At 36.5% G+C, this 23,273-nt stretch overlaps 4 protein-coding genes across 5 annotated transcripts; 1 reads left to right on the top strand and 3 right to left on the bottom strand.

Moving 5' to 3' along the window:
• Positions 1-2,033: 2,033 nt before the first annotated feature.
• On the top strand, positions 2,034-4,212 carry LOC112178260 (cytochrome P450 CYP82D47). The gene is made up of 2 exons (XM_040511532.1): positions 2,034-3,063; positions 3,583-4,212. The coding sequence occupies exons 1-2, from the start codon at positions 2,074-2,076 to the stop codon at positions 4,210-4,212; spliced, it is 1,620 nt and encodes a 539-aa protein (XP_040367466.1). The 5' UTR covers positions 2,034-2,073.
• Positions 3,790-10,003, bottom strand: LOC112179385 (probable rhamnogalacturonate lyase B). Its single transcript, XM_024317783.2, has 16 exons — positions 9,969-10,003; positions 9,763-9,872; positions 9,528-9,649; positions 9,234-9,290; positions 8,680-8,799; positions 8,464-8,583; positions 7,962-8,103; positions 7,625-7,795; positions 7,355-7,513; positions 7,150-7,256; positions 6,629-6,719; positions 6,186-6,327; positions 5,932-6,088; positions 5,399-5,515; positions 5,187-5,313; positions 3,790-4,902 (listed from the first exon to the last, which is right to left on the bottom strand). The coding sequence occupies exons 2-16, from the start codon at positions 9,802-9,804 to the stop codon at positions 4,654-4,656; spliced, it is 1,923 nt and encodes a 640-aa protein (XP_024173551.1). The 5' UTR covers positions 9,805-9,872; positions 9,969-10,003; the 3' UTR covers positions 3,790-4,653.
• A 380-nt stretch (positions 10,004-10,383) lies between these two features.
• Positions 10,384-15,653, bottom strand: LOC112178598 (probable rhamnogalacturonate lyase B). The gene is made up of 15 exons (XM_024316758.2): positions 15,402-15,653; positions 15,127-15,248; positions 14,855-14,905; positions 14,641-14,760; positions 14,381-14,500; positions 13,680-13,821; positions 13,220-13,390; positions 12,939-13,094; positions 12,747-12,853; positions 12,315-12,405; positions 11,647-11,788; positions 11,400-11,556; positions 11,060-11,176; positions 10,848-10,971; positions 10,384-10,770 (listed from the first exon to the last, which is right to left on the bottom strand). Exons 1-15 carry the CDS (start codon positions 15,513-15,515, stop codon positions 10,516-10,518), a joined length of 1,989 nt encoding a protein of 662 aa, XP_024172526.1. The 5' UTR covers positions 15,516-15,653; the 3' UTR covers positions 10,384-10,515.
• Positions 15,654-17,446: 1,793 nt separating this feature from the next.
• On the bottom strand, positions 17,447-21,357 carry LOC112175291 (XIAP-associated factor 1). Of its 2 annotated transcripts, none has more exons than XM_024312967.2 (6): positions 21,221-21,357; positions 21,042-21,121; positions 20,496-20,631; positions 19,543-19,680; positions 19,326-19,447; positions 17,447-17,768 (listed from the first exon to the last, which is right to left on the bottom strand). In XM_024312967.2, the coding sequence occupies exons 2-6, from the start codon at positions 21,083-21,085 to the stop codon at positions 17,606-17,608; spliced, it is 603 nt and encodes a 200-aa protein (XP_024168735.1). In that variant the 5' UTR covers positions 21,086-21,121; positions 21,221-21,357; the 3' UTR covers positions 17,447-17,605. The 2 variants fall into 2 exon arrangements, with proteins under 2 accessions (XP_024168735.1, XP_024168736.1); XM_024312968.2 differs by having other exon boundaries at positions 21,042-21,138; positions 21,221-21,344.
• Positions 21,358-23,273: the final 1,916 nt, after the last annotated feature.

The following is a 23,273-nucleotide window of genomic DNA, read 5'->3' as shown; positions in this document are numbered from 1 at the left end:
CTCCATGCGGTCAAATAGGTTTTAGCTACAGTAACGATTCTATACATTAAGGACAGAAAGGACAGAACAATTTTTATGAAATTACAAAAATTGCCATCATGATAATTTAAATTCACTGAGATCTATCAAATATGGAGGACAAAGACAAAACTACTGAATCTCAGTAACAAACTGAACCTCTATAACAGATATGCATCATTTTTCCTAAACCCTAAATAAAACCCTAAACCCTAAACCATGAACAAAATTATGGAGAACAAAGAAAGCAGGAACAGAAGACAAAACTACTGAACCTCAGTAACAAATTGAACCTCCATATATGCATCATTTTTCCTAAACCCTAAACCCTAAACCCTAAACCATAGACAAAATTATGGAGGACAAAGAAAACGGGAACAGAAGACAAAACTACTGAACTTCAGTAACAAACTGAACCTCCATAACAAAACAGATATGCATCATTTTCCCTAAACCCTAAACCCTAAACACTAATAAACCCTAAACCCTAAACCATGAACAAAATTATGGAGGACAAAGAAAGCAGGAACATAAGACAAAACTACTGAACCTCAGTAACAAACTGAACCTCCATATATCATCATTTTTCCTAAACCCTAAACCCTAAAACCTAAACCCTAATAAACCCTAAACCCTAAACCATAGACAAAATTATGGAGGACAAAGAAAGCAAGAACAGAAGACAAAACTACTGAACCTCAGTAACAAACTGAACCTCCATAACAAAACAGATATGCATCATTTTTCCTAAACCCTAAACCCTAATAAACCCTAAACCCTAAACCATGAACAAAATTTGGAGGATAAAGAAAGCAGGAACAGAAGACAAAACTACTGAACCTCAGTAACACACTGAACCTCCATAACAAAACTTAGATATGCATCATTTTTCACTATTATTAGAACCTGAGCTACACATACATATAATCAGCCAAACCTACTGAACGTCAATAACATTAAGCACTTAACCATCCCTATACCTAATCTGCTGAATGAAACTAATCGAAATAATATTTGCAAGTAATTGAACAAAACCTAACCAGATTAGTTGAAGAACAAAGCTATTAATAACTAAATCAAAACGTACAAAAACCAAAAAAAAAAAAAAAAAAGACGCTGTAAACAAATTGAAACTGGTCAAATAGAAGGAAATTGATCAAATTGAAACATATGCAATTAATTGAAGCAAATTCAAAAAACGAATCGAAGAAGACGGAAGCTAATCACTAAAGCAAGAAGATAGAAATTCACAATTAAGCTAGAACCTGAGCTTGTGTTTGGATTCAAATTCTGCATGATGAACGGTGGCTTCGATTACATTCAGACTCACTGTGCACTCAGACCTCCACCAGAATCAAAGCTTTGATGCGTTCTGGGCTTCAATGACGCAATGGTTGAAGGAGCTTTGGAAATCACGATCGCTTTGTGGGTGCAAGCCTTCGTATCTGATTAGAGATCAGTTGAGGTTATTTTTGTAATTTCTCATTAACAGAACAATTCAAAAAATTGGTAGGAAAATGGCCGCACAGGATATGGGCCTTGCGCATGGGTCATGAACAGTACCGCCAGGGAAGTATAGAAAAAAGGCCTGTTACTGATAAATATTGGATAAAAAGTGTAGTTAGTGGTAATTTGATCTGAATGTATTCAAAAAATTGGTAGGAAAATGGCCGCACAGGATATGGGCCTTGCGCATGGGTCATGAACAGTACCACCAGGGAAGTATAGAAAAAAGGCCTGTTACTGATAAATATTGGATAAAAAGTGTAGTTAGTGGTAATTTGCTATTATAAGAAAGGGTCCCAATTTGGAACAAATTTGGAAAAAGAAAAAAATTTCAAATTTGGAAAAAGGAAAAAATGCCATGAAATAATGACCAATTCCAATTGCATGCGCAATATCTTGCCAATTTGCACTCATGCACCAACTCCACTGAGCTGTACTTAACATCAGCGGTCTAATCGGCATTTATATACATCCCAACACGCTTTCTCCATTCCAAATCCTCAAAGTAACTCTCAAACCCACTCGAAATCCAGACGATCAGTCATAGAGATGGAGTACTCCCACCTCTTACCTGTTGTTTTGGCCTTTTCAATAATATTTCTCTACTCTCTGATACTAAAATACTCCTCAAGGGTAGCGAGAAAACTCAACCTTCCACCGCAAGCCTGCGGCGCTAGGCCGATAATCGGCCACCTCCACTTATTGAGAGGCTCATCAGAACCAGCCCACATAGTGTTGGGTAAGATGGCCGATCAGTACGGACCCATCTTCACTATGAAGATGGGGATGAAGAGAACCATAGTCGTCAGCAACTCAGAAATGGCCAAGGAGTGTTTAAAGACAAATGACGTCATCTTCGCCGGCCGTCCGAAGGGTCTAGCCAGAGAAACCCTCGGCTACGACGGTGCCTTCTTTGTCTTCAGCCGTTACGACCACTACTTCCGTAAGATAAGGAGGATAGTCATGACGGAAGCCTTGTCCAGCCACCGCCTCGAAACCCTAAAACACATTCGGGAATCCGAAGTGAAGGCGGCGATAAAGGGAATCTTTGACAGAATCAGGAGGAGGGATGGTGGTGGTTCGAATTCGAAGAAGGATTCCGGGGTGGTGGTGGAGATGGAAGAATGGTTTGAGGGCATAAACGAGAACGTGATATTTCGGATGATAGTAGGGAAACGATTTTCAGAAGCTGGGAAGATCTTAAATTCTGAGAAAGGTGATTTGATTTTGAGGGAGAAGATTAGGGGATATGTGAAATTGCTTGCAGCTTTTGCAGTGTCCGATACGATACCATTCTTGAGGTGGTTGGACTTGTTTAGGGTTAAGAGAGAGATGAAGAAGATGGCTAAAGAGGTGGACGTTCTGCTTGAAGGATGGTTGGAAGAGCATAAGCAGAAGAGGAAGACGAATAACTCAAAGAGTGATAGTGATGATAATGAGGAGAGAGATTTCATGGATGTGATGATTTCAATTCTAGATGGTGATGACAATGTTACTTCTACTTATGATGCTGATACTATCAATAAAGCTGTCTCCTTGGTATGCCCATTTTGAACACCCAAATTCTGACTTGCTCTATATACTAGCTTCCTTTTTGTTTGTTTGTTTTTTTTCCCTTCATTATAGATTGGATTACTATATATTGAAAAAAAAAAAAAACAGTTATTTGCACTTCTAATTTTTTTTTTTTTTTTATCTTTTTGAGTGTTTACATGATTTGAAGAAATTAATGATCACCTAACATCGAATTTATATGTAACCAAAATTCTCATAGTCACTGGTGACCAAAAATTTCATGATCACTGGTGACCAAATGAATATCTCAATAAAACAAATAATTTGGTCACCTCTCAAGCATCGATCTTCTTCTTTTCCTGTCTTCCTCATTCTTTTTCATCTTCTTTTTTGGGTCTGTAGGTACATGTAGTTCTATTTTGAAAGATAATTAGGGAGGCAGTTATAATTTTTTTTCCAATCCCTCGAGCAATATACTCTTTGCATGTTGGTAAGTCCCAAGTAATATTGTTACTCAAATATTGATTTGTACGTGTTTTGCAGACTATTATCTTAGGAGGTATAGATACTATAACCGGGACATTGACATGGATTCTGACTTTACTTCTCAACAACCGTGAAGTGCTAAAGAAGGCTCAACAAGAGTTAGACCAACATGTTGGTAGAGAGAGGCAAGTCAAGGAATCAGACACTGAAAACTTGGTTTATCTCCAAGCCGTTATCAAAGAAACCCTGCGCTTATACCCTCCTGGACCAATCCCACGGCCTGATCACGAGTCCACGGAAGACTGCGTCGTCGGTGGCTACCATATCCCAGCAAAAACTCGCCTCGTGATAAATATTTCCAAGATTCAACGTGATCCGAAGGTGTGGCCTGACCCGAATGAGTTTCGACCTGAGAGGTTTCTCACAACTCACAAGAGCGTTGATGTTAGAGGTCAGGATTTTGAGTTGATACCCTTCAGCAGTGGTAGAAGAATTTGTCCTGGAATGTATCTTGCCCTAAAGAGTATGCCTCTTCTACTCGCTTCTTTGCTTCACGGTTTTGAACTTTCGACCCTAGGGGAAGAGCCGGTTGACATGAGTGAGGCAGGGGGACTGACCAACCATAAATCTGGCAAGGTTGAAGTCTTGCTCACTCCACGCCTTCCCGCTCGACTCTATGGGCATTAGTGTTTCTTGCCGTACTTTGGGGTTAATTGTCATTTTTATGTACTCTTGTTGCAACAAAAAGGTTTCTAATAACAAAGTTGTAAAGATGAACGCTACCATCTCAGTCCAAGTACTTCAGGATTCTGTCCAAGCTAGGTCCATCAATTAGACTCGATCAACCAGTGATCTCTAACTTTGGACAGAATTTTAAGTTTGTACTGAGATTGAAAACGAACATCCCATGGGTGTTGGTAAAAACTTTTCTACTACAGGAGCAACATTGAAATGTATGCTATTTGTGACATTAGAAATAAGGCAAACTCCTATATGTTGTTACATTGCAACTTTGTTTATTGAGTGTAGGTTTCATATAGTTTCTTTTTGCTTATATATATATATTACAATTGATTTCGAGCATTTGTATCAGGGATCAATCTAATGCAATGTGTACCATCAAGTTCCTTATTTGGAACTTACAGATGGGGGACCTTCTAAGCGAATATAATCATACATGATCCCTTGAAAAGGGCCAGTGCTTCTTGGTTGAGTTAGAAAGATAGTATTGTCCCCCTCAACAAGCCGAGAGCTCGGTATTTTGACATTGTAAAGCCAATAGAGGCCATGGATTCCATGTCTTGCGATGGAATTGTCCCTCCCTATCAAACCACTTGTGAATAGAGGAGGATTTTCCTTTGGATTGTTTACTCTAACCTACAAAGATGTTAAAATTTACAAGTTAATAATGAAAAAGAAGATATATATAGCTAACAAGATTCACATAAAGAGAGAGGGAAAAAAAAAGTGCTAATGTGGAATTCGACAAATTGCCTCAAAAGACTTTAAGTGTGGTCAATGAATTCAAGCTGGACAAGTAAAAATGTGATTTGGCCTGCCGGTTTCTCCATCTCAAGCTAAGAAGAATTTATAAATCTGCACTCATCTACATATCATTACAAGTTAAATAGTGGATAGTGGTTTAGTGCATAGTTTCATACCTGTAATTCAGAAAGAGTTGCAGATGCAAGTGCTACTCTCAGCTTATAGGTACCGTTCTTGTCTACATCATCAAGCTTGAATTTGATTTGCCAAGTTGTTGCTTGATACTTATTGTCATCTTTCTTCCTGCAATAAAAGAAACAAGGAAACTATGTTACAGGTAAATCCTGAATCACTGCAAATCACAATACGAGAGGAAAAGGGTGCTGACCTGGTAACCTGAGCAAAGAACCAGTCTTTGCTATAGTCACTAACACCAACCGTGTAAACCAAGTCTGCATCAGGATATAACTCTGTGTATCTATCCCACAGTCCATACTGCCTAAACCTGCCAAGTTAGTTGCAACATTATACAACAATATCTTAGTTGATATTTTTTATGTCCAACTCTGATAATTACAATGATCATTAATATTCGAAATAGTTTGTGAGCAGTTATCTGACACTGACAATAGAACCAATCTTTGGCCATCTAATATGAATCTGCTATGAACGATTTTAGCTGCCTAAAAGCTTAAATGCCAAAGACTGAGTTAGCAATATAAATATAAATGCCAACACTCTTCCTTAAATGCAGCCTTTCAACAAGATATGGATACAAACAGATTTAATTGGAGCTAGCATGCAACCAATGCTCTAATAACATGTTACACAATCCAGGACCCAAAACATTTACTCGTAGAGGAATGATCAAGTGACAACTTAAATGATCAAAAATTATAGGAGCTAGCATGCAAGGCTAACCTGTCCGGATGGTTGACAAAGAGATTGTTAATGTAGTTGGGATTAGGATCAGGAACATAAAACTCTGCAGCAGATCGATCTGGGATGCCTATTTCCCATAAGGTTGGGCCATCTCTAGGAGGCTCATACACAAGCTCACCCATATCAACCTCACAACCTACATTGCATTACATTGTTTCCATTTTTGAATGCATGAGATATACATTCAGTTCACCATAATCTTGTACAAGAAAAACTAAGGAAGCTCACCCTACCTGAGGTTATAGTGATAACATCATCATATTGATAATCTCCAATAAAACCAGGGACCCATGCATTAAGGTTATAATCATCAGTCCGTATGTCATTGATAGAAAAGTAGCCATCCGCGTCTGTTGTTGTCCAAAATTGATAGTCCTGGAAATAAGTAACTAACTATGAGATTAGGAGGAAATTAAAGTAAATTTGCGAATATGCATGTTGATCTAACAAATGGAAGAACATATAGATATGCCATTTCTCTCACGTTCAATTTATTGATCAAGATAATTCACTTTTCAATTACTAATGCATTTTGAAGTGAGAATTACATAATCTAGACTTCAACTTAATACAAGAATCCATAGGTTAATGATTTTGACTGATAGTTTGTCAAATTAACATCATTCGGCAGAAAGTTAAGAATATGTTAAAATTATGCAGTCTAAAATTCAGTCACCTTGCACTCTCTTTGCCATGACCCAACGTCTCCTGGCGGCGCTAACCCGACATATGCACCATTGGCTGATATATAATCATCGCTAATATATCTAGATATGTCAAAAATTATCAGAATAACATAGATATCAAAGCTAATTACTTGTCCTTCAAAATAATAGTAGTAAGAAAATTAAAGATCGACCTGAACAACAAGTGAGCAGGAAATAACCAAATTCATGTAGACATTGTCAGATTGAATTCACATATACTCATACTGCAAAATACAACGCAGAGAGAAACTGTATAGACGTCCTATATAACATTTTGGTTTACCCATTCTACCACACATATGCTAATTAACCACAGACGAAGTTTGTTAAATACTACTGTACTAGTGCTAAAGAAGTCCATGTTTAGACCGAATTAAAGTTTGTCATATTGATTGATGAACAGATTAGTCCACCAACTGTCACATCATGTGGTGAACGATCTGCAAATATGGTCTAACTGGTCATTTCTAGGATTTTTATGTACGCATACCCGTCTCGGATAAGTAGTCTACCACTAACGTCACCACGTTGGTCCGACTTGGGAAAATTTTCAGATGCTGGGAAGCTGTATGGCCAGCTTTGGACTTCAATCATCATCTGAGTGAAGCAATCCATTAATTTATTTAGCTCAGAGAAATGTGCCAGTTATCAAAATAAACTCAGAGAAATATATTTGTACAAGAAAATAAATTTACTTGTATTTTAGCATCCTCCCATAGTGAAATCAACGGGTCATTTCCTAAATATTCCGAATTGACATACATAAAAACAGGGCCGAAAACTTTCTTCCAATATTCACCAGCTGCAAATTTTGGCACCAGATCGTCTCCGGAATAATGAGCGCTTAGAAACACCTGATTGATGACCATCATTGTATAATGTTAAATTATCAATGACAAACTTTTAGTACTAGTTAATTATCATGATAGGGCACGTATATGACATTGAGCTTTAGGTCTAATTACCGCAAGGGTGGTAGGGCCAACATGAGAGGTAAGGTTTTGCTTAACAGGTCCACCAGATCGGAACTCGTTGCTGGGTGTAATTTGCCAAAATCCCACCGGCGGATCAGTGCATATCCACCCATGTACCCGGCTATCCTTGTTGTCACATGAGTATTGGTACTTGTCATCCACCTTATAAATCAATGAAGCACATCAAGCATCCAATTAAACAAAATTAGGCCAGGTTTCAATAAAAAGAATACTAGGCTCCTTGAAATTATTGAAGATAGCCACCATGTCTAAGTGATGTGAGATGTAGAATATTTAGTTTAATGAGATAAAAGTAATAGTAACTGACTTCTCCTTTAAGATCAGGCTCGATAGGATTGACGAGTAGAACTGCCTCGGGATACGCCAGGGGTTGGCCTCTGGGTGGTAAACGGTCATCAGGCAACGGCATGTATCTTTGCCTGTTATCTGCCATGGCCATGTAGTGAAACCTGCCCATTCACAATGCTTATACACCTCGGCACGCAATGTTTTCTTGGTATTGCAAATGTTCAAAGATATGGATTCTACACTTGTGATTTGTGAACCTCTTTAGTATTAATATAACGTGTCTCAAATCCAAGACTTTCAATATGATAGTCAAAGATGTGTGATAGCTCTTGGATTTGTAATGAATGTAAAACTCAAACTAATTAATGAATAGGTAATGGCATATTCATGTGTAATGATCACCCATGCATATTGTGCAAATCGGATCTATTGACTCCCTGGTCAATGGTCAATGTGCGTCAATAGGTCCAATTGATATACAATTTAAAACAAGGATTATGAAGCTAGGAATATTTGTGTACTTGTCTTTTCTGAGTTTGAACGCAATTCTAGTTTCTCCGAGCTCAAAAGCAGGCCATTCCTGTAAGTGCTCGTAGATAGCGTATGAGTAGAAGCCTGAAGAACCTCGAACCATTATGAACCTATATATAAACAGAGTATCATTTATGATCATCAAATCAATATTGCTGTTATCAATACCTTAATTTTGTTTTATTACATTGATCAACAATGAGGACCTTTTATCAATATTTAAGGGAACGAGCTTGCCCTCCTGGGAGGGATCCCAGGTTCGTGTGAAGGAGAGCTCCACCTGATCATCATTTTCCACTATAACCTCAAACTTTGTTCCTTTGATCCTGCATTTATATTGGCAATTGGCAATTAATTATTACAGAAATTCCCAACTGATTCATATAATTATGTCATTCAGTTTACTGAAAAATTGTCCCAAAACAAAATCAGTTTATTGAGAAAGAAAATGTATTAAATAATATCGTTTAGAGGGAAGCATACATTATGTGATAGGTTGTTGGTTAGTTATTTATATTTGAACATTAATTTGTTATGTGTGGGTTTCTCTCAGCTCCATGCAACATATATCACATTCTAACAATTGAAATTCAATATAAACTGACCGAAGACTATAATTTCAGGACGCCATTTCTGAGATGATGGTATTTCTTCTACTCAAATGGCTTCAAACCTCGCTTCAAGTATTTACCAAAACTAACTCAGTGAGCTAAACCCTAAACCCTAACCACAAGAGAGAGATGGAGGGTTTGAGACTTACACATCAAATATTCCTGTTGTTCCGGTGGTCGCTTCACTCCAAACTAGGTCCCAGTAGCTACATAAATGTTCATTATCCCGAAACTAAATTAAACTTGGTATTGCATGACGAAAAATCAGTAGAAAGACATGTATCTCTAATTAAGCCTCATGTCACTACAACAAAGGTGGTAATTTCCGACCAACTTTTACCGATGAGGATATTATTTCGTCGGAAATAACACAATTTCCGACCAAAAATAATTCTCCGTCCGTCCATTGGAAATAACTTTTGAGGCTAGCTAACTGTACTTACCCTCTATTAGTTTCTTCATTACGAATCTCGAGCAAGTTATCGATGCCATTGTATCGTATTCCAGTGACTATTCCCTCTGGATTTGACAATGTCACTTGGACAAACCCATTATCCATCATTACCTGCAGTACACGTGACATGAATCTATTTAGCTTAAATTTTTATGCAGAAATTAACATTTCTATGCAAACCATATATAATAGTAGCCAGTAATTGAAAATTTGAAATGGATTACATGACGATCTTGAATAAGCAGTTGCACCCCAATAGGTGGCATGATGACGAGACCAGCCGACTGCTATTTTCCGCAGCTTCTACAGCAGTTTCTACAGCAGCAGGGGATTCCTGAAAAATAAAGAACAATGGCACTATAGGTTGATTAAAAGCTAGCAAGATGATGACTATTTATAAAATGAAAAACATAAGAGTATTTGTTCTTACCTCTCTAAAAGCTGAAAGCTAGCTGCATTGTGTAAAACAAAATAGGATTTATATAGGTTTATAAGAACATTATTAATATTACGTTTAGGTATAGTATTCTTGAACTAAAGATAAAGCAATCTTTGCCTAGATACCCTCATCTTCTTTAATGTCGTTACTTAGTCGGCACCACTATAAGCGTGCAAGAGTCGTTTGTGTAGATTGTGGAGCAGTTCTACTGTAGCTATTATGATGGTTATTTCATGGAGTGCTACGAAAGTGTCCTTCGACAATTACATAAGCACCTAGTTAATTATGGGCTTAACATGCAGATTTGCTGACATGGATAATCAAGTTAGATTCAATTTGGAATTAGTGCCAGATGTGAGAGAGAGAGAGAGAGAGAGAGAGAGAGAGAGAGAGATTGGGTCATATATACACATGGAATAAGTCATCGGATACCATTTTATTTCCTTTCTCTACCATATATCAAACATATATAGTAGGATTCAACTACAAATATGAAAATGCAAATCAAATATTACATACAATTATATGAATTTCGTACTTAAGACGAACTCGAACCACAAGTTGGGGGGCCTTCAAGTCGTAAGTAATCATACATAAGCCCTTGGAAAGGACTGGTGCATCTTGGTTGTGTCAGGAAGATAGTATTATCACCCTCAACAAGCTGGGCACCCGGTACATTGATGTTGAACAGCCAGTAGATCCCATGAACTCCATGTCTCGCAACTGAGTTATCTCTCCCTATCAGTCCAGTCGTAAATAGAGGTCGTCTTGCGTTTGGATCGTTGATACGAACCTACAAATGAAACGAAGCAAAAAAAAAAAAAAAATCAGTGCCACTTGTAACACAGTAACGAACAAATCAAATTTTACCTGCATTTCAGCTAGAGTTGCAGATGCAATTGCCACTCGCAGTTTATAGGTACTGTTTCGATCCACATTGTTAAGTTTGAACTTAATTTGCCATGTTGTTCCTACATGTGTGTTGTCCTTTTGCCTGCAGTACACCAGCATTAACCAGCAGATATCATTATCTCATTATGATTTCAGAATCACCACCATTTGTTTTAAAGAACCATCCAAACCTGGGAATCTGAGCAAAGAACCAATCTTTACTATAATCACTAACACCAACAGTATAAACCAAATCTTCATGAGGATATAATTCAGTATATCTGTTCCACAGACCATACTGCCTGAACCTGCCATAAGCATGAACTCAATGTTAAATTCGTAACATGAATAAGTTGTAAACTCCCTTGATGGCATTTGAAATGACCATCAGCGAAGCCAGGTGCTATTAGATTATATAAGTACTGTTTCAACCATTTGCACATTGGGAGTAAAAAATGATAGTTTTGACCACCCTGATATGAAGATCCATAAACCGTTAACTCTTTCAAATTGCAATAAAAGATGGCTAACCTGTCAGGATGATTAACAAAAAGCTTATTAATATGCTTCGGATCGGGATCAGGAACATAAAACTCTGCAGCGGAACGATCAGGAATGCCTATTTCCCACAATGTAGGCCCATCTCTTGGAGGTTCATACACAAGATCACCCATTTCAGTAAAAGAACCTGGATAACAAGTTAACAAAACCGATTATCATTAAATCAAATGAAAGAAAGGAAACAATTGACTTGGAATTAGAAAGTTGAGAACAACACCTGAGGTTATGTTAATGACTGCTTCATACCGGTAATCTCCAATAAAACCAGGGACCCATGCATAAAGATTGTACGTGCCAGTACATATGTTGTTAATGCAAAAGTAACCTCTGTTATCTGCCCTCGACCAGAATTGATAGTCCTAAGAAGCATAAGTATAACAACCATCCATAAGGGTTTGTTCAGGAATGATGTATGAAATATAAATTTGTTTTGCGCATAATTAAGTATAGCATATAACAGATCATTTGAACATTTTTCTGCCTTAATCACAAGAGCAGATGCTTAAACAGGTGACACAAAGCTCCATGCTAACAGCAGTACCACAACAATATCTATATCTCATTTGAGGCCTAGAAAATCATGAAATTCAATAATTCCAGTTAATCGTCATTCAGCTGGCAAGAATTATAAAAAAAAAAAAAAATCCTGGAAAAGTTACGAAAATTGGAACCATGAGGATTCTGTTATATGATTTATATCTGAATTGATATGCATAGACAAATTTCTTAGTGATCGCTAACCTTGAATACTGTCAACCAGTAATTTTCTATACCAAAGTGGCAAGGTTACAGGAGCTGTTAAAAAATTAAAACCTAGTCACTAACTATAGAATCAAACTTTACGAGTTTGTTATGCAGACCAAATAGAGGTTTCACAAAGGTCACCTTGCATTCTCGTTGCCATGATCCTACATCTCCTGGTGGAGCCAAACCAACATATGCATCATTTGCTGGTATATATTCTTCACTAACATACCTGAACATTATAATTACAAAGACTTTAATTACATTTATGGGAAAAAAAGTACTTGAGAAACATCAATGTTTTTCTTTTTGGCAATGAGAACCATCAATTCAATACTTGGAAACAAACTTGAATCAATTTATAACCTACGCCTGTCATTACTTTCTTAGTATCAACCTACTATTTGGTATACTTAAAATGAACAAATAAAATAAAAAATGAGAGAGGGAGAGAGAGGATAAATGTCAATTTAAACAAACAACCAAACCATATGCATGAATACATAGAAAAAATCATTGCACCAGAGATAGAGAATCCTCTTCCCTGTATTTGCAGGTGTCCTAATTACCAACCTGTCCAAGACAAGTAGTCTACCACTCACATTACCCCGTTGATCCGACTTTTGGAAATCCTCAGAAGCTGGAAAACTATATGGCCAGCTTTGGACTTCTGCCATCATCTGAACATCATTTTGCATCATCATTTACCCATAACGTTGCTTTCTTAGTGTAAATGAATGATAAAATACAAGTATTCTGGCAAACCTTAATTTTAGCATCCTCCCACAAAAAGAACGGATCATCTCTAATTCCCGCAGAATTGAGATAGATAAAAACAGGCCCAAAAACCTTCTTCCATGGTTCACCACCTCTAAATTTTGGCACCAGATCTTGTCCCGCATAATGAGAACTATGAAACATCTGATGATAACGCAAAGTTTATAAGCATAGCTGATGTCACCAAATTATAATAACATCTATATTGAGCAAGTCACCCACATTGCAGAATTCTACTAATGACTAGTATTCTAATATCAGCCACATACTGCAAGAGTGGTGGGGCCAACGTGTGAGGTTAGATTCTGTTTCAGAGGTCCACCAGACCGGAATTCATCACTTGGTGTGATCTGCCAAAAGCCAACTGGTGGGTTGGTGCATATCCAACCATGAACTTGATTGTCTTTGTTCACACATGAGTACTGGTACTTGTCATCTACCTGCATCTCAAGAAATTGTGTAACAAATGAATCAGAAAACAAACCATCCTATATACATAACAAAAATATACAGAGAAAAGCACTGTATTCTCCACAGATGTAAGATCAAAAATCACTAATTTAATGTAAAAGGGCATAACCCACTAACTGGTGAGCTTTCCGCTAAGAAGACAAATGATGAAAACAAACTAACTAGAAAGTGTTCAAAAAATTTGGCTTGATAATCCCCACAGATACAAAAAGAAACATTAACATAGTACACAATAGTACGAAATCGTGATAAGAGTACCTCTCCGGCAAGCTCTTGCATCTTGGGATTCAGAAGTAGGACAGCTTCTGGGTAAGCCAGGGGCTGGCATCTTCCTGGCATCCGGTCATCAGGTAGGGGCATGTATCTTTGCCTGTTGTCTGAGATAGCCATGTATTGGAACCTATTCCCCAGGTTGAACCATTGTTAATTCAGCGACATTTGCTAAACTACCAAAGAGAATATGATATTAAGATTTCTATGTTTGATCACATGAAGATGGAATAGATCACTAGATGATGTAAGACACACAACTAGCAGAGAAGCAAATGAAGAGATAGAATAGAACCTTAGGGAAATGAAGTAGAACAGGATGGAGAGAACTAAACTAGGCTAAAATCGATATGTTCTCTATCAATATACAAGTTTCAAGCACTAAACTACAATGAGGCCCAGTTACACATCCATAGAGGCTATCTAAATATAAAAATACAAATAATGCAGTCATAAATATTAAATACTACTTATAAGCTCTATAAACAAACTAAATAATCTCTAAATTGTAGGAAAACATAAAATCTATTTTCATGTACCCTGAAATAAAGACAAAATCTGTTCTTCCATATAGCATACACAGTGCTCTAAATTTGTGTCACTTGTTAGTTATTCTTATAAATGGTTTCTACCAAATCAGCATGCATAACTGGAAAAATATATCTGATGATATGAAAGACGAAGTTTACTTGTCTTTTCTCAGTTTGAAAGTTATTCTGGTTTCACCAATCTCAAAATCAGGCCAATCCTTCAGGTGCTCATAAATTGCATAGGAGTAGAAGCCCGAGGAACCACGAAGCATTACAAACCTGGATAAATTAGAGAAAACAACATTCATGAGAGCAAAACTATAACAAATAAACTCTGTAAACATAAGCCTAATCCTAACATACAGTAGCACTTGGCTTTACTAATGACACTGAAAACTTCAAATAAAGTTAGCAGTGACCTTTTGTCTATGTTTAAGGGAACATATTTCCCCTCAAGAGAGGGATCCCACGTTCTTGTAAATGAGAGCTCGACCTGTTCCTCATTCTCCACAATAACCCTAAAAGTAGTACCTTTTATCCTGTATATTCACCATTAATTTTTCATGAACAATGATCAGATAGTTTCAAAAGTTGCACCACTAATTCAAGAAAGAAAAGAGGAGAACTACATACACATCAAATGTTCCCTTAACTCCTGGTCCACTCCAGACAAGGTCCCAATACCTATATAATCAGATTGAATCTATAGTCAATTCCTAATCTCATAAGCTAACAAATGTAAGATAAGAAGCAAAGCAAGACATATACTTGTAATCCATGCTTCTCTACCAACATCTATCCGAACTGTTTACCTTAATCTGGTAGTTACTTTAACTTAAAACTTTTGGAAAATTCTGCTTGTCTCAAATACAAACTTAAAAGGAACTAAACAATTCACCGCGTACCCTCTATTATGTTCAGGATTGAGAGGTTCAAGCAAATTGTCAATCCCATTATATCGTATTCCGGTGACAATACCATCTGGGTTTGATAAGGTGACTTGGACTATGCCATTATCCATAACCACCTGCACAAGCAAAAACAACACACATAACCGAAAACCATTCACTTTCCTTCCAACAACAAAAATCCAAACTAACCCTTTAACATATCCAACCATATCAACTTCAGCAACTTCTTGTCTGGTTCAAGAAACCAAAAGGCTCAAAATTTGACTTACATGGGGACCCAGATTATGTAACCGCACTCCTGCTCCTGACATGGTCTGAGACTCTTGTTGTCTATTGAAACCTATCGAAACAACTCTGGATTTGAATCTCTGCCACCAAGACATAAGGAAGCTCGGTTTTTTAATACTGGGTTATGTTGTGGGTGGTTATCAAGTTACGAAAAATGTGGGAGATCATATGCTTTCAGATCTTATGACAAAGATCAGAACTTTCAGACTGAAAATGAAAGAGTTAATGCCAATGTTGTTAAAGTTGGATGCTTACTTGAGAGAGAGAGGTGGGGTTCTGAAATTACGGGGATGCCCATGAAAACGTCATCGTCGCCTGTTTCGAAATTCGAATCAATCGTCGTCGGCGAGAAGAATGAGAGAGTGAAGGTGATGGGTGGCAGTGACGGTGATTAATGTGATCAAGAGGGGTGAAGATTGGAGGAGCATGTGTTTATCATTTTGTGGCTAATTTGACGGTTGATGATACCGGCCGTTGCCGCGCATAGGAGGAAAGGGTCGCTTTGATTTTATTACAGGTCTGTCACGGCACATCACTCACATACCGCAACAAATAACTTTTTACTTTCATTTTTAACCGTGTATTTTTTTTTTTTTAATGAAAGGGAGGACAATTTTAATAGGAAGGAATCAGTCATCATGATAATGTCATAATGACCAGTTGGAAACTGTCTTTGTTGTTTTTCAGATCTAAATTCAACGATATTGAAGCACTATGAATACGAAATCATCTGACATTCTGACTATCTAACTGTAATAATAAGATATTATCTATGAGGACACAACAATAATAAGTTATTATGTGTAATTTAAACATTTAAACTGAAAGCACAAATTTTGTAAAGATCAGTTCGTCGTATGAATAATAATGACCAATAAGCGGACGCGTGTGTTTGGTGAGGTGGTAAGATAAAGCAATTGGGAGGTCATGTGTTCGAGCCCCTTCAAGAGTGGGAAGGGATGAGGTTAATAAAATTAGCAACTAAGGATCAATAAAACATGAAAATACTGAGTTTTTTTTTTCCCTTAATAGTGAAAACACTGATAATTGTATAGGGAGACGAGCAAAGAATCGAATTTGAAGCCATAGATGTTCTTATTTTTGGGACAAGAAAAAAATAATAAGAATTAATTAAATCTTGTGCTTTGGTTAAACATAAATATCTTTCATACAAAAAAAGACAAAAACTAAAAGGTGAAACGCAAACTAACCATGTCAGATATCAAAGCATTGGGACTTTGGGAGCATTGAGTGAAACTTGGACTACAAGTTTGAATTTCGAAGTCTCATCTTGACTAAACAATCTGCAGTAAATTTTGCTTATCTGAAAATATGCTTGAACCAAATTCCTTCTAAAGGATGAGAAAGCTACTATATCAGCAATGATCTTAACCTAATTCAGTGGGATATTTATATATGGATAATGGATTTAGTGCTCAATATGTGGATAATTACTTACAAAACTTATCTGCATCTTAGTGGTCAATCATGGATGATTATTTACACACTAATTCAAGCGTCCACTAAGTGTGGTAAAGACTTCATCGTGTCTATACATAAATGTCATCCTCTCTGTGTTTAGGAAAAAAAGAGCTTTGTTGAAGGATGATGATTCAACTGTTCTCTTATTTTTGAAGAGATAAAGTGACTTGAACAATATGGAATATGAAAACAGAAAACCTATATATAATTCAACCGCAGAGCAGATGTTGGTATTTGAGAAAAAAATAATAATGAAGACTAAAACTTAAGTAGGTTCCTGCAAGCGGATGAGCATTCGGTAGTTATGAATTAAAAGTGATTTACCAAAAAAAAAAAAGGCCGAATCAAAGTGGCTGGCGGACATTTACTTGTGAGCATGTTTATAATTACTAAGCAGCTTTTTATATTTGAAACCGCTTCCTATAACTGCTATGAGCCTGCTGAGACACCCCTAAATCTTAGAGTTGTTCTCTTTATTTGCAAGGAAAGGATGAAAATCGATCACAAACTCACGAAGCATGTTTAGCTTAATCAGGCGGTGCACTAGCACAAAGCATGTCAGTTTAGCATAATCAGTCGGTGCATTAAGACGACTCATGGAAGTTTAACACGGTTACAAAAGTAGAGTACTATTTTCGGAAAGTCAAGGTACAGAAACAATTACAAGCTTCGCAAAGATTTACATGAACTAGTTCCTCAGCTGCTAATTTACTTGACTGCCCTCTGTCTTCTTCTGGAAAAAAAGGGATCCCAATAGAACGGCAATGCCTGTTAATGCAATGGTGAACACAAGCCCTCTCCGTGAGAACTCATTAGGCTGTCTTCTTCTTTGGGGATCTTGCCCTCTTTCAGCTTCCCTGGCATCCCTTCAGATAAAAATACAAAGGGTTATATCCATGACAAAAGAAAAAGAAAAACATATAGATAAGATAAGGACACAAATAGACTACCACCAATCACCATAATTCTAAAACAAGGCTTCTGTAACACCAAACAATGAATACTAAAATAGTTGGGTAATTTACTAGTTTTAACAACTTAAAAAGAAAAGATATTCTCTGTCCCAGCTTATCAATAATGGGCCAAATAGCGGGTGAGGAAACAAACAGTAAGGTCAATTCATGCCATTCCAACCAGGGATGTTCAATGATTCACCCACCAACTTGATAAAATTGGATTGGTTCCATTCCTATTACTTTGGTAACTTGATGGAATGAAACGAAACCTCTAATAAAATTCTAGATAAAATATAATTTACATTGTTGGAGAGCAGAAGCTAGAACTCTCAACCATGCTTGCTCTTTTTTAAGAAGAATCAACCATACTTGCTCTTTTGTTGAAATCTATAACACTACATAGCAACATTTACACAAAATAAATCCAAATTGGAAAGGAATATGAATATCCAGGATCAGTTTGCATACCAATAGAATCCTACCTCTTACCAACACAAACCTGAGGGTTATACTTAAGAGACTTCTGGATTGCTAAAAAAAAAAAAAAACAAACTTGTTTGACCCTTTGGCCCACCAATATTCCAGTCTAAATCTTTTAGCTCAGAAGTTAGATAACGGCAAGCCATAGTGATAATAATTGGATTGGGTTTCTTTTGTTCTGAAGGCATAGTTCAGATTTTATACAAAGACTATTCAACTTATGCAGTCAGCTTGAATTTAAAGTACTAGTCTGGTCTAGCAGAAGTTGTAAACGCATGCCTAGCCTTCTTTGGGGTAAAAAAACACAACCCGCAGAAGATATGGCCGTTGAAATAAATTCCATAGGAAAGAATTCTTTCAGAGTCTAGCTACAGACAGAGACAGCCATAACCAAACGATAGAAAAGTCAGTTGCCCTATCCCTCTTTCCTTTTACTGACTAAATAATCAACCAATTAAATAAAAATATGTGATATTATCATTATCAGCTATACCAACACTAGCGCTGAAACCCAAAGTGGGATACTAGGGTTGGGAAAACAAGATGACCACCGACCCCTCTAAAAGTAATGTCTCATCAAGGACCAACCCAACATAAGAACTGTGACACCATAAAAAAAATATTTAAAAAAAAGGATTTAATTCACTCGATTCAAACCGCTTTGTTGTTTAGTAATAGAGGTGCAGAATGTTTGGATTAAACAAGAAAGTATCCATTGCACTTCAATCCGGTAAGAGAAACAAAAAATCCATTGATTTAGTCTGGTTTATTTTCTAACAGAAACAATACCATCTAGCAATGTAAGAATAGGGGAGTTCAGATACTAAACTGATGAGTCATGGATGGTTGACCATAATTTAAGCAAAAAGATAGCAAGAAAATTCAATCATGGGCACTCATCACAAAATATTCTATTATATTACACAATATAAGGAATCACCATAATATCTAAATTAATATATGAAAGTAAAATGATAGTGAACTAACCTGGAAGGTCCCACGGTACTTTCTGAGACACTATTGCAATTAATCTCATGGTTATATCTTTCTCGAAGTCTAACGTATCTTCTACAACGAAGACAAAGTTCTGTTCGATTGCCACATACTTCCTGCATTATTAAGAGATGCAGATATAAAACTCTATCAATGCCGATGTATATCATCTACCATGTCATCTATTCATTTCAAATAATGAAATTATTACCTGATGCTCAGCTAGATCAACAGCAGGCAATGGGAACTCACAGAACTCGCATGTGACAATTCTTCGAGGACAATTTTCACCTTTGTGGATTGCCAATATATCACGTTCCATTGTCTCACTACAAAGTGAACAAGATACCTGTTCAAATACACATCTCATTAATGTAACAATCAACTGCAGCTAAGTGATATATCACATGTCTACACCCAAGTCAAGACAGTCCTGATCAAACAATATGAGTTGGCCTGACCAATCTTTGAGTTGATCATTGATGACTGCAAACTGGTTTTTTTTTTTTTGTCCTTCTCTTCTTTCATTGAGATTTGATGCATCTACAGATGTTTTGCTCTTGGCAAGAAAAGAAATAAATGAAAATCAGACACAAACAAACTGTGCAGATGCATATATGTGCCTGTTCAGGCCTACATGGACATTTGTCAACTAGTAATATAAACTTATAACATATATTGAACATGCCTTGGAAGAGGAATAAACAATAGGCTGTGTATTTCCAGCATATTGAGAACTTTAGTTTCAGATTGATTCCTTGGAAAAATAAATTCTTTCACAAGCTGATAATAGCTTGATACAGCATGTGAATGTTTCTTTATAATCAGAGACTTGTTTAAATCATAATGCATCAATAAGGGTTTAGCAATCTTGTCAGGTCCACAGATTGCTCCCATGTTGTAAGCAATTCTAAGATGACTGAGGAAAATACACAATCCTTGACACCAGAAAATTGCAACACCCACTAAATTCATACACTCATGCATAACCATGGAATTTAACTTCCTAGTGACTGCTAGTATCTTCTGGAAAAATTTACACCGAACAAAAAGAATTTAACCATGTGTGCAATCCCACCTAATATATTAGCAGGAGAGAAAATCTTTCAATATAGAAAGAAAATATTGCATAGGGTGCAAAAAAAAAAAAAAAAACTCACTCACCGGAGCATGGTTGCCTAAGTAATGTTCCTCAGCATGTTTTTTTGGAACCATGTCACCACAAACTTTACATCTTTCCAGATTGCGGACACAGTGAGCATAATGCAAATCAATATTTAAAGACGGGATAGCTCTTTCACTGAAAAATACATAAACAAATCATCCATTAGCACATTACTTGCGTTAGATCAATGACACATAAAAGGTCACCGCCACGGTCTCCACAAGCATATCACACAACCCTAAGTCATTGGCCAACACATCTACACTCCATAACCTAGCTTTTGAAATTGAACAAACAGTTCACCACTACCAAGGAAGCAGGGAATCTTTAAGCTGATCATTTGCCTACACACCTAAACGAAATTTCGGCAATCCGTTTTCAATTTCACAACTTTAGCATTAATTGGATAAAATCATACACACAGCACCGCAGATTAAAAATCAATCACAACTAAAACCTAGAATTCTTGAACAAAAATCAAGACTGATGCAAACCCAACTCATATATATTTCGAAATTATGAGACTGATTTAGAAGATTGATTACCAGTGAGTGCATATCCTGTTAGCTTCATCAGATGCAAGAGCCATGGCGATTCAGATACTAAGCCCCGCAATTCGGAAAACCTTGAAGACGAAGCAAACTAGAGAATAAATCGAAGAGAATTACGCAAAAGAAATAAGATTTAGGGGAAAAAGGAAATGAATTTAGGGTTGAAAGATTACCCGAAAGCTAAAGGGAGCTGTCCTCGTTTCTGGGTTTTGGTGGGACTATTACGATTTGTTTAGGAATTATTATGAAGAGGAGAAGAATGGAAGGGAAGGAAGACAATGCTTTGGTCTAACAACCTCTTTCCTTATTCATTTAATAATTAGGCGATGTATAGTATTAAATATGGGCTTTTGGGCTGTCCAGAGTCCAGGACTCATTGGGCTGAGATAAGTTCCTTTAAATCCAACCCATGATGTTACTTTATTTTTTTGGGCCAGAATATGCGACTTCTCCCGTTACTAGGGCCGTCCCGATCGAAGCTGAGGCCGAAGGCAAAACTATAACAGAGGGCCTTACTTGGTTTTGATGGTATTCTTATATGCATTTGTTTATTGTAAAATTTGAGTATTTTGTTCAAAAACAACTTTAAAGTAAACTAGCATTCTCCACACATGTTTTGTATGTGCAAGTTTTTTTTTTTTTTTTTTTTTTTTTTTTTTTCAGAAAATAAAAAAGAAAATAGTTGGTTATTACAGAGAAAAGAAAATGGGAGACAGAAAAGTGGGTTGTGGGTACTTTTTTTTTTAAATTTTTATAATAAAAATATATTTTCTAAATGTCTTAATTATCCTTGTGATTTAATTAATTCTAAAACTTTATTAATCTTTTAGGGTTAATTCTGTCAAAATTTTAGATTTTGGCTAACAAAACCTCTTCTCTTAATAATAGTATAGATAATGAAAATTTTTGGTTTGATAAAGGTATGGAACTATAGGATATGAATGTATCCAAAAAAAAAATTGGTATTATGTATAAACTTTTGGTCTGATTAAGATATGGAACTATACATAGGATTTAAAGTCAACTATAGATTATGAACTATAGACATTATATGATAAGACTCTTTCATTTGAATGGGCTCTTTCTCAAGTAGGTACTGGGCCGAAAAAAGAGGACAAAGAGGAGGAGGTGGAGAAGGAGGAGAAAGTTATGATACCCAACCTAGAGAGTGAAAGAGGACAGAGGAGGAAGAAGGAGAAGGAAGAGGCGGTTTTCTTTTATCGAATACTGTTGTCAATTTTAATTTAGTACTCGCAAGTGCACGATTCAATTGTAGGATAGATGTGCAAGCACGAGGTCATTCCCTCAAGGACTGATTGAAACAATTTTGCTATGACAAGTGTGCTTTACTCAAGTGAAACAAACTGATTTTTATGTTGTGATTGAGTTGTAAACAGAAAATTAAAGAAAGAAAAAACTAAAATTAAAGACAAGATTGAGTAATGAGATTCTTTAAGTTTAAGAACAGATTATGAAGATGCTAAAGCATTGAATCCACCACCTACTACTTCTACCCTATTCTCTAGTTGATAACCATTGAATTCTTAGATATCATGCTAAAGATTTCCGTACATAAGCCTTATTGATCCCAGACATATGCCAAAGTTCTTCTAACCTATGAATTCCAACTTATTGATCCTGTATAGAACTCACGTAGCCAAACTATAATTTACTCCACTTAATGATCAGGTTCAAGCAAACATGTTCAACTCCATTAAGCACAAAAGAACTAGGATATCATGCAAACAAGAATATCGACTATGATCAAGCACTTGTATTCTTAATTCACAACTCTTAAATCACAAGATTAAATTATCTTTTGGCACCCTAGAAAACATCTACTCATTGATCAAGTATCATGTCCTTCAACTAAATAACTCATAAACAAAACCTAGGTCTTATTGATCCCGAGCAAAGATTTTGAATAAAAGTTCTATTGAAACGGTGATTAAGAGTTTAACATAGAAATCCAGAAATTCAATAGCAACCAACTAAACAAATAGAATAGTCATACTAGGGGCTTCATCTCAGCCCTAGCTTAGGAATTTAGCAATCCATAACTATGAAAAACATGACTAGAATCAAAGAAAACATGAAACAAACAATGGAAGAATTGAGGAACTCCGGTCTAGCGATGGTGAGAGCTTCTTCTTCTCCTTGTTCTCTGCCGAATATGCTGTGTATTCTGTCTCTAGACGTGCTAGGTTTTCTCCCTGTATGTCTCTT

Source organism: Rosa chinensis, chromosome 7 (genome assembly GCF_002994745.2).
Source record: "Rosa chinensis cultivar Old Blush chromosome 7, RchiOBHm-V2, whole genome shotgun sequence".
Classification (NCBI taxonomy): Eukaryota; Viridiplantae; Streptophyta; class Magnoliopsida; order Rosales; family Rosaceae; genus Rosa; species Rosa chinensis.
Note: the sequence above shows the minus strand (reverse complement) of the source record. Positions and strands in the feature narration are given on the sequence as shown.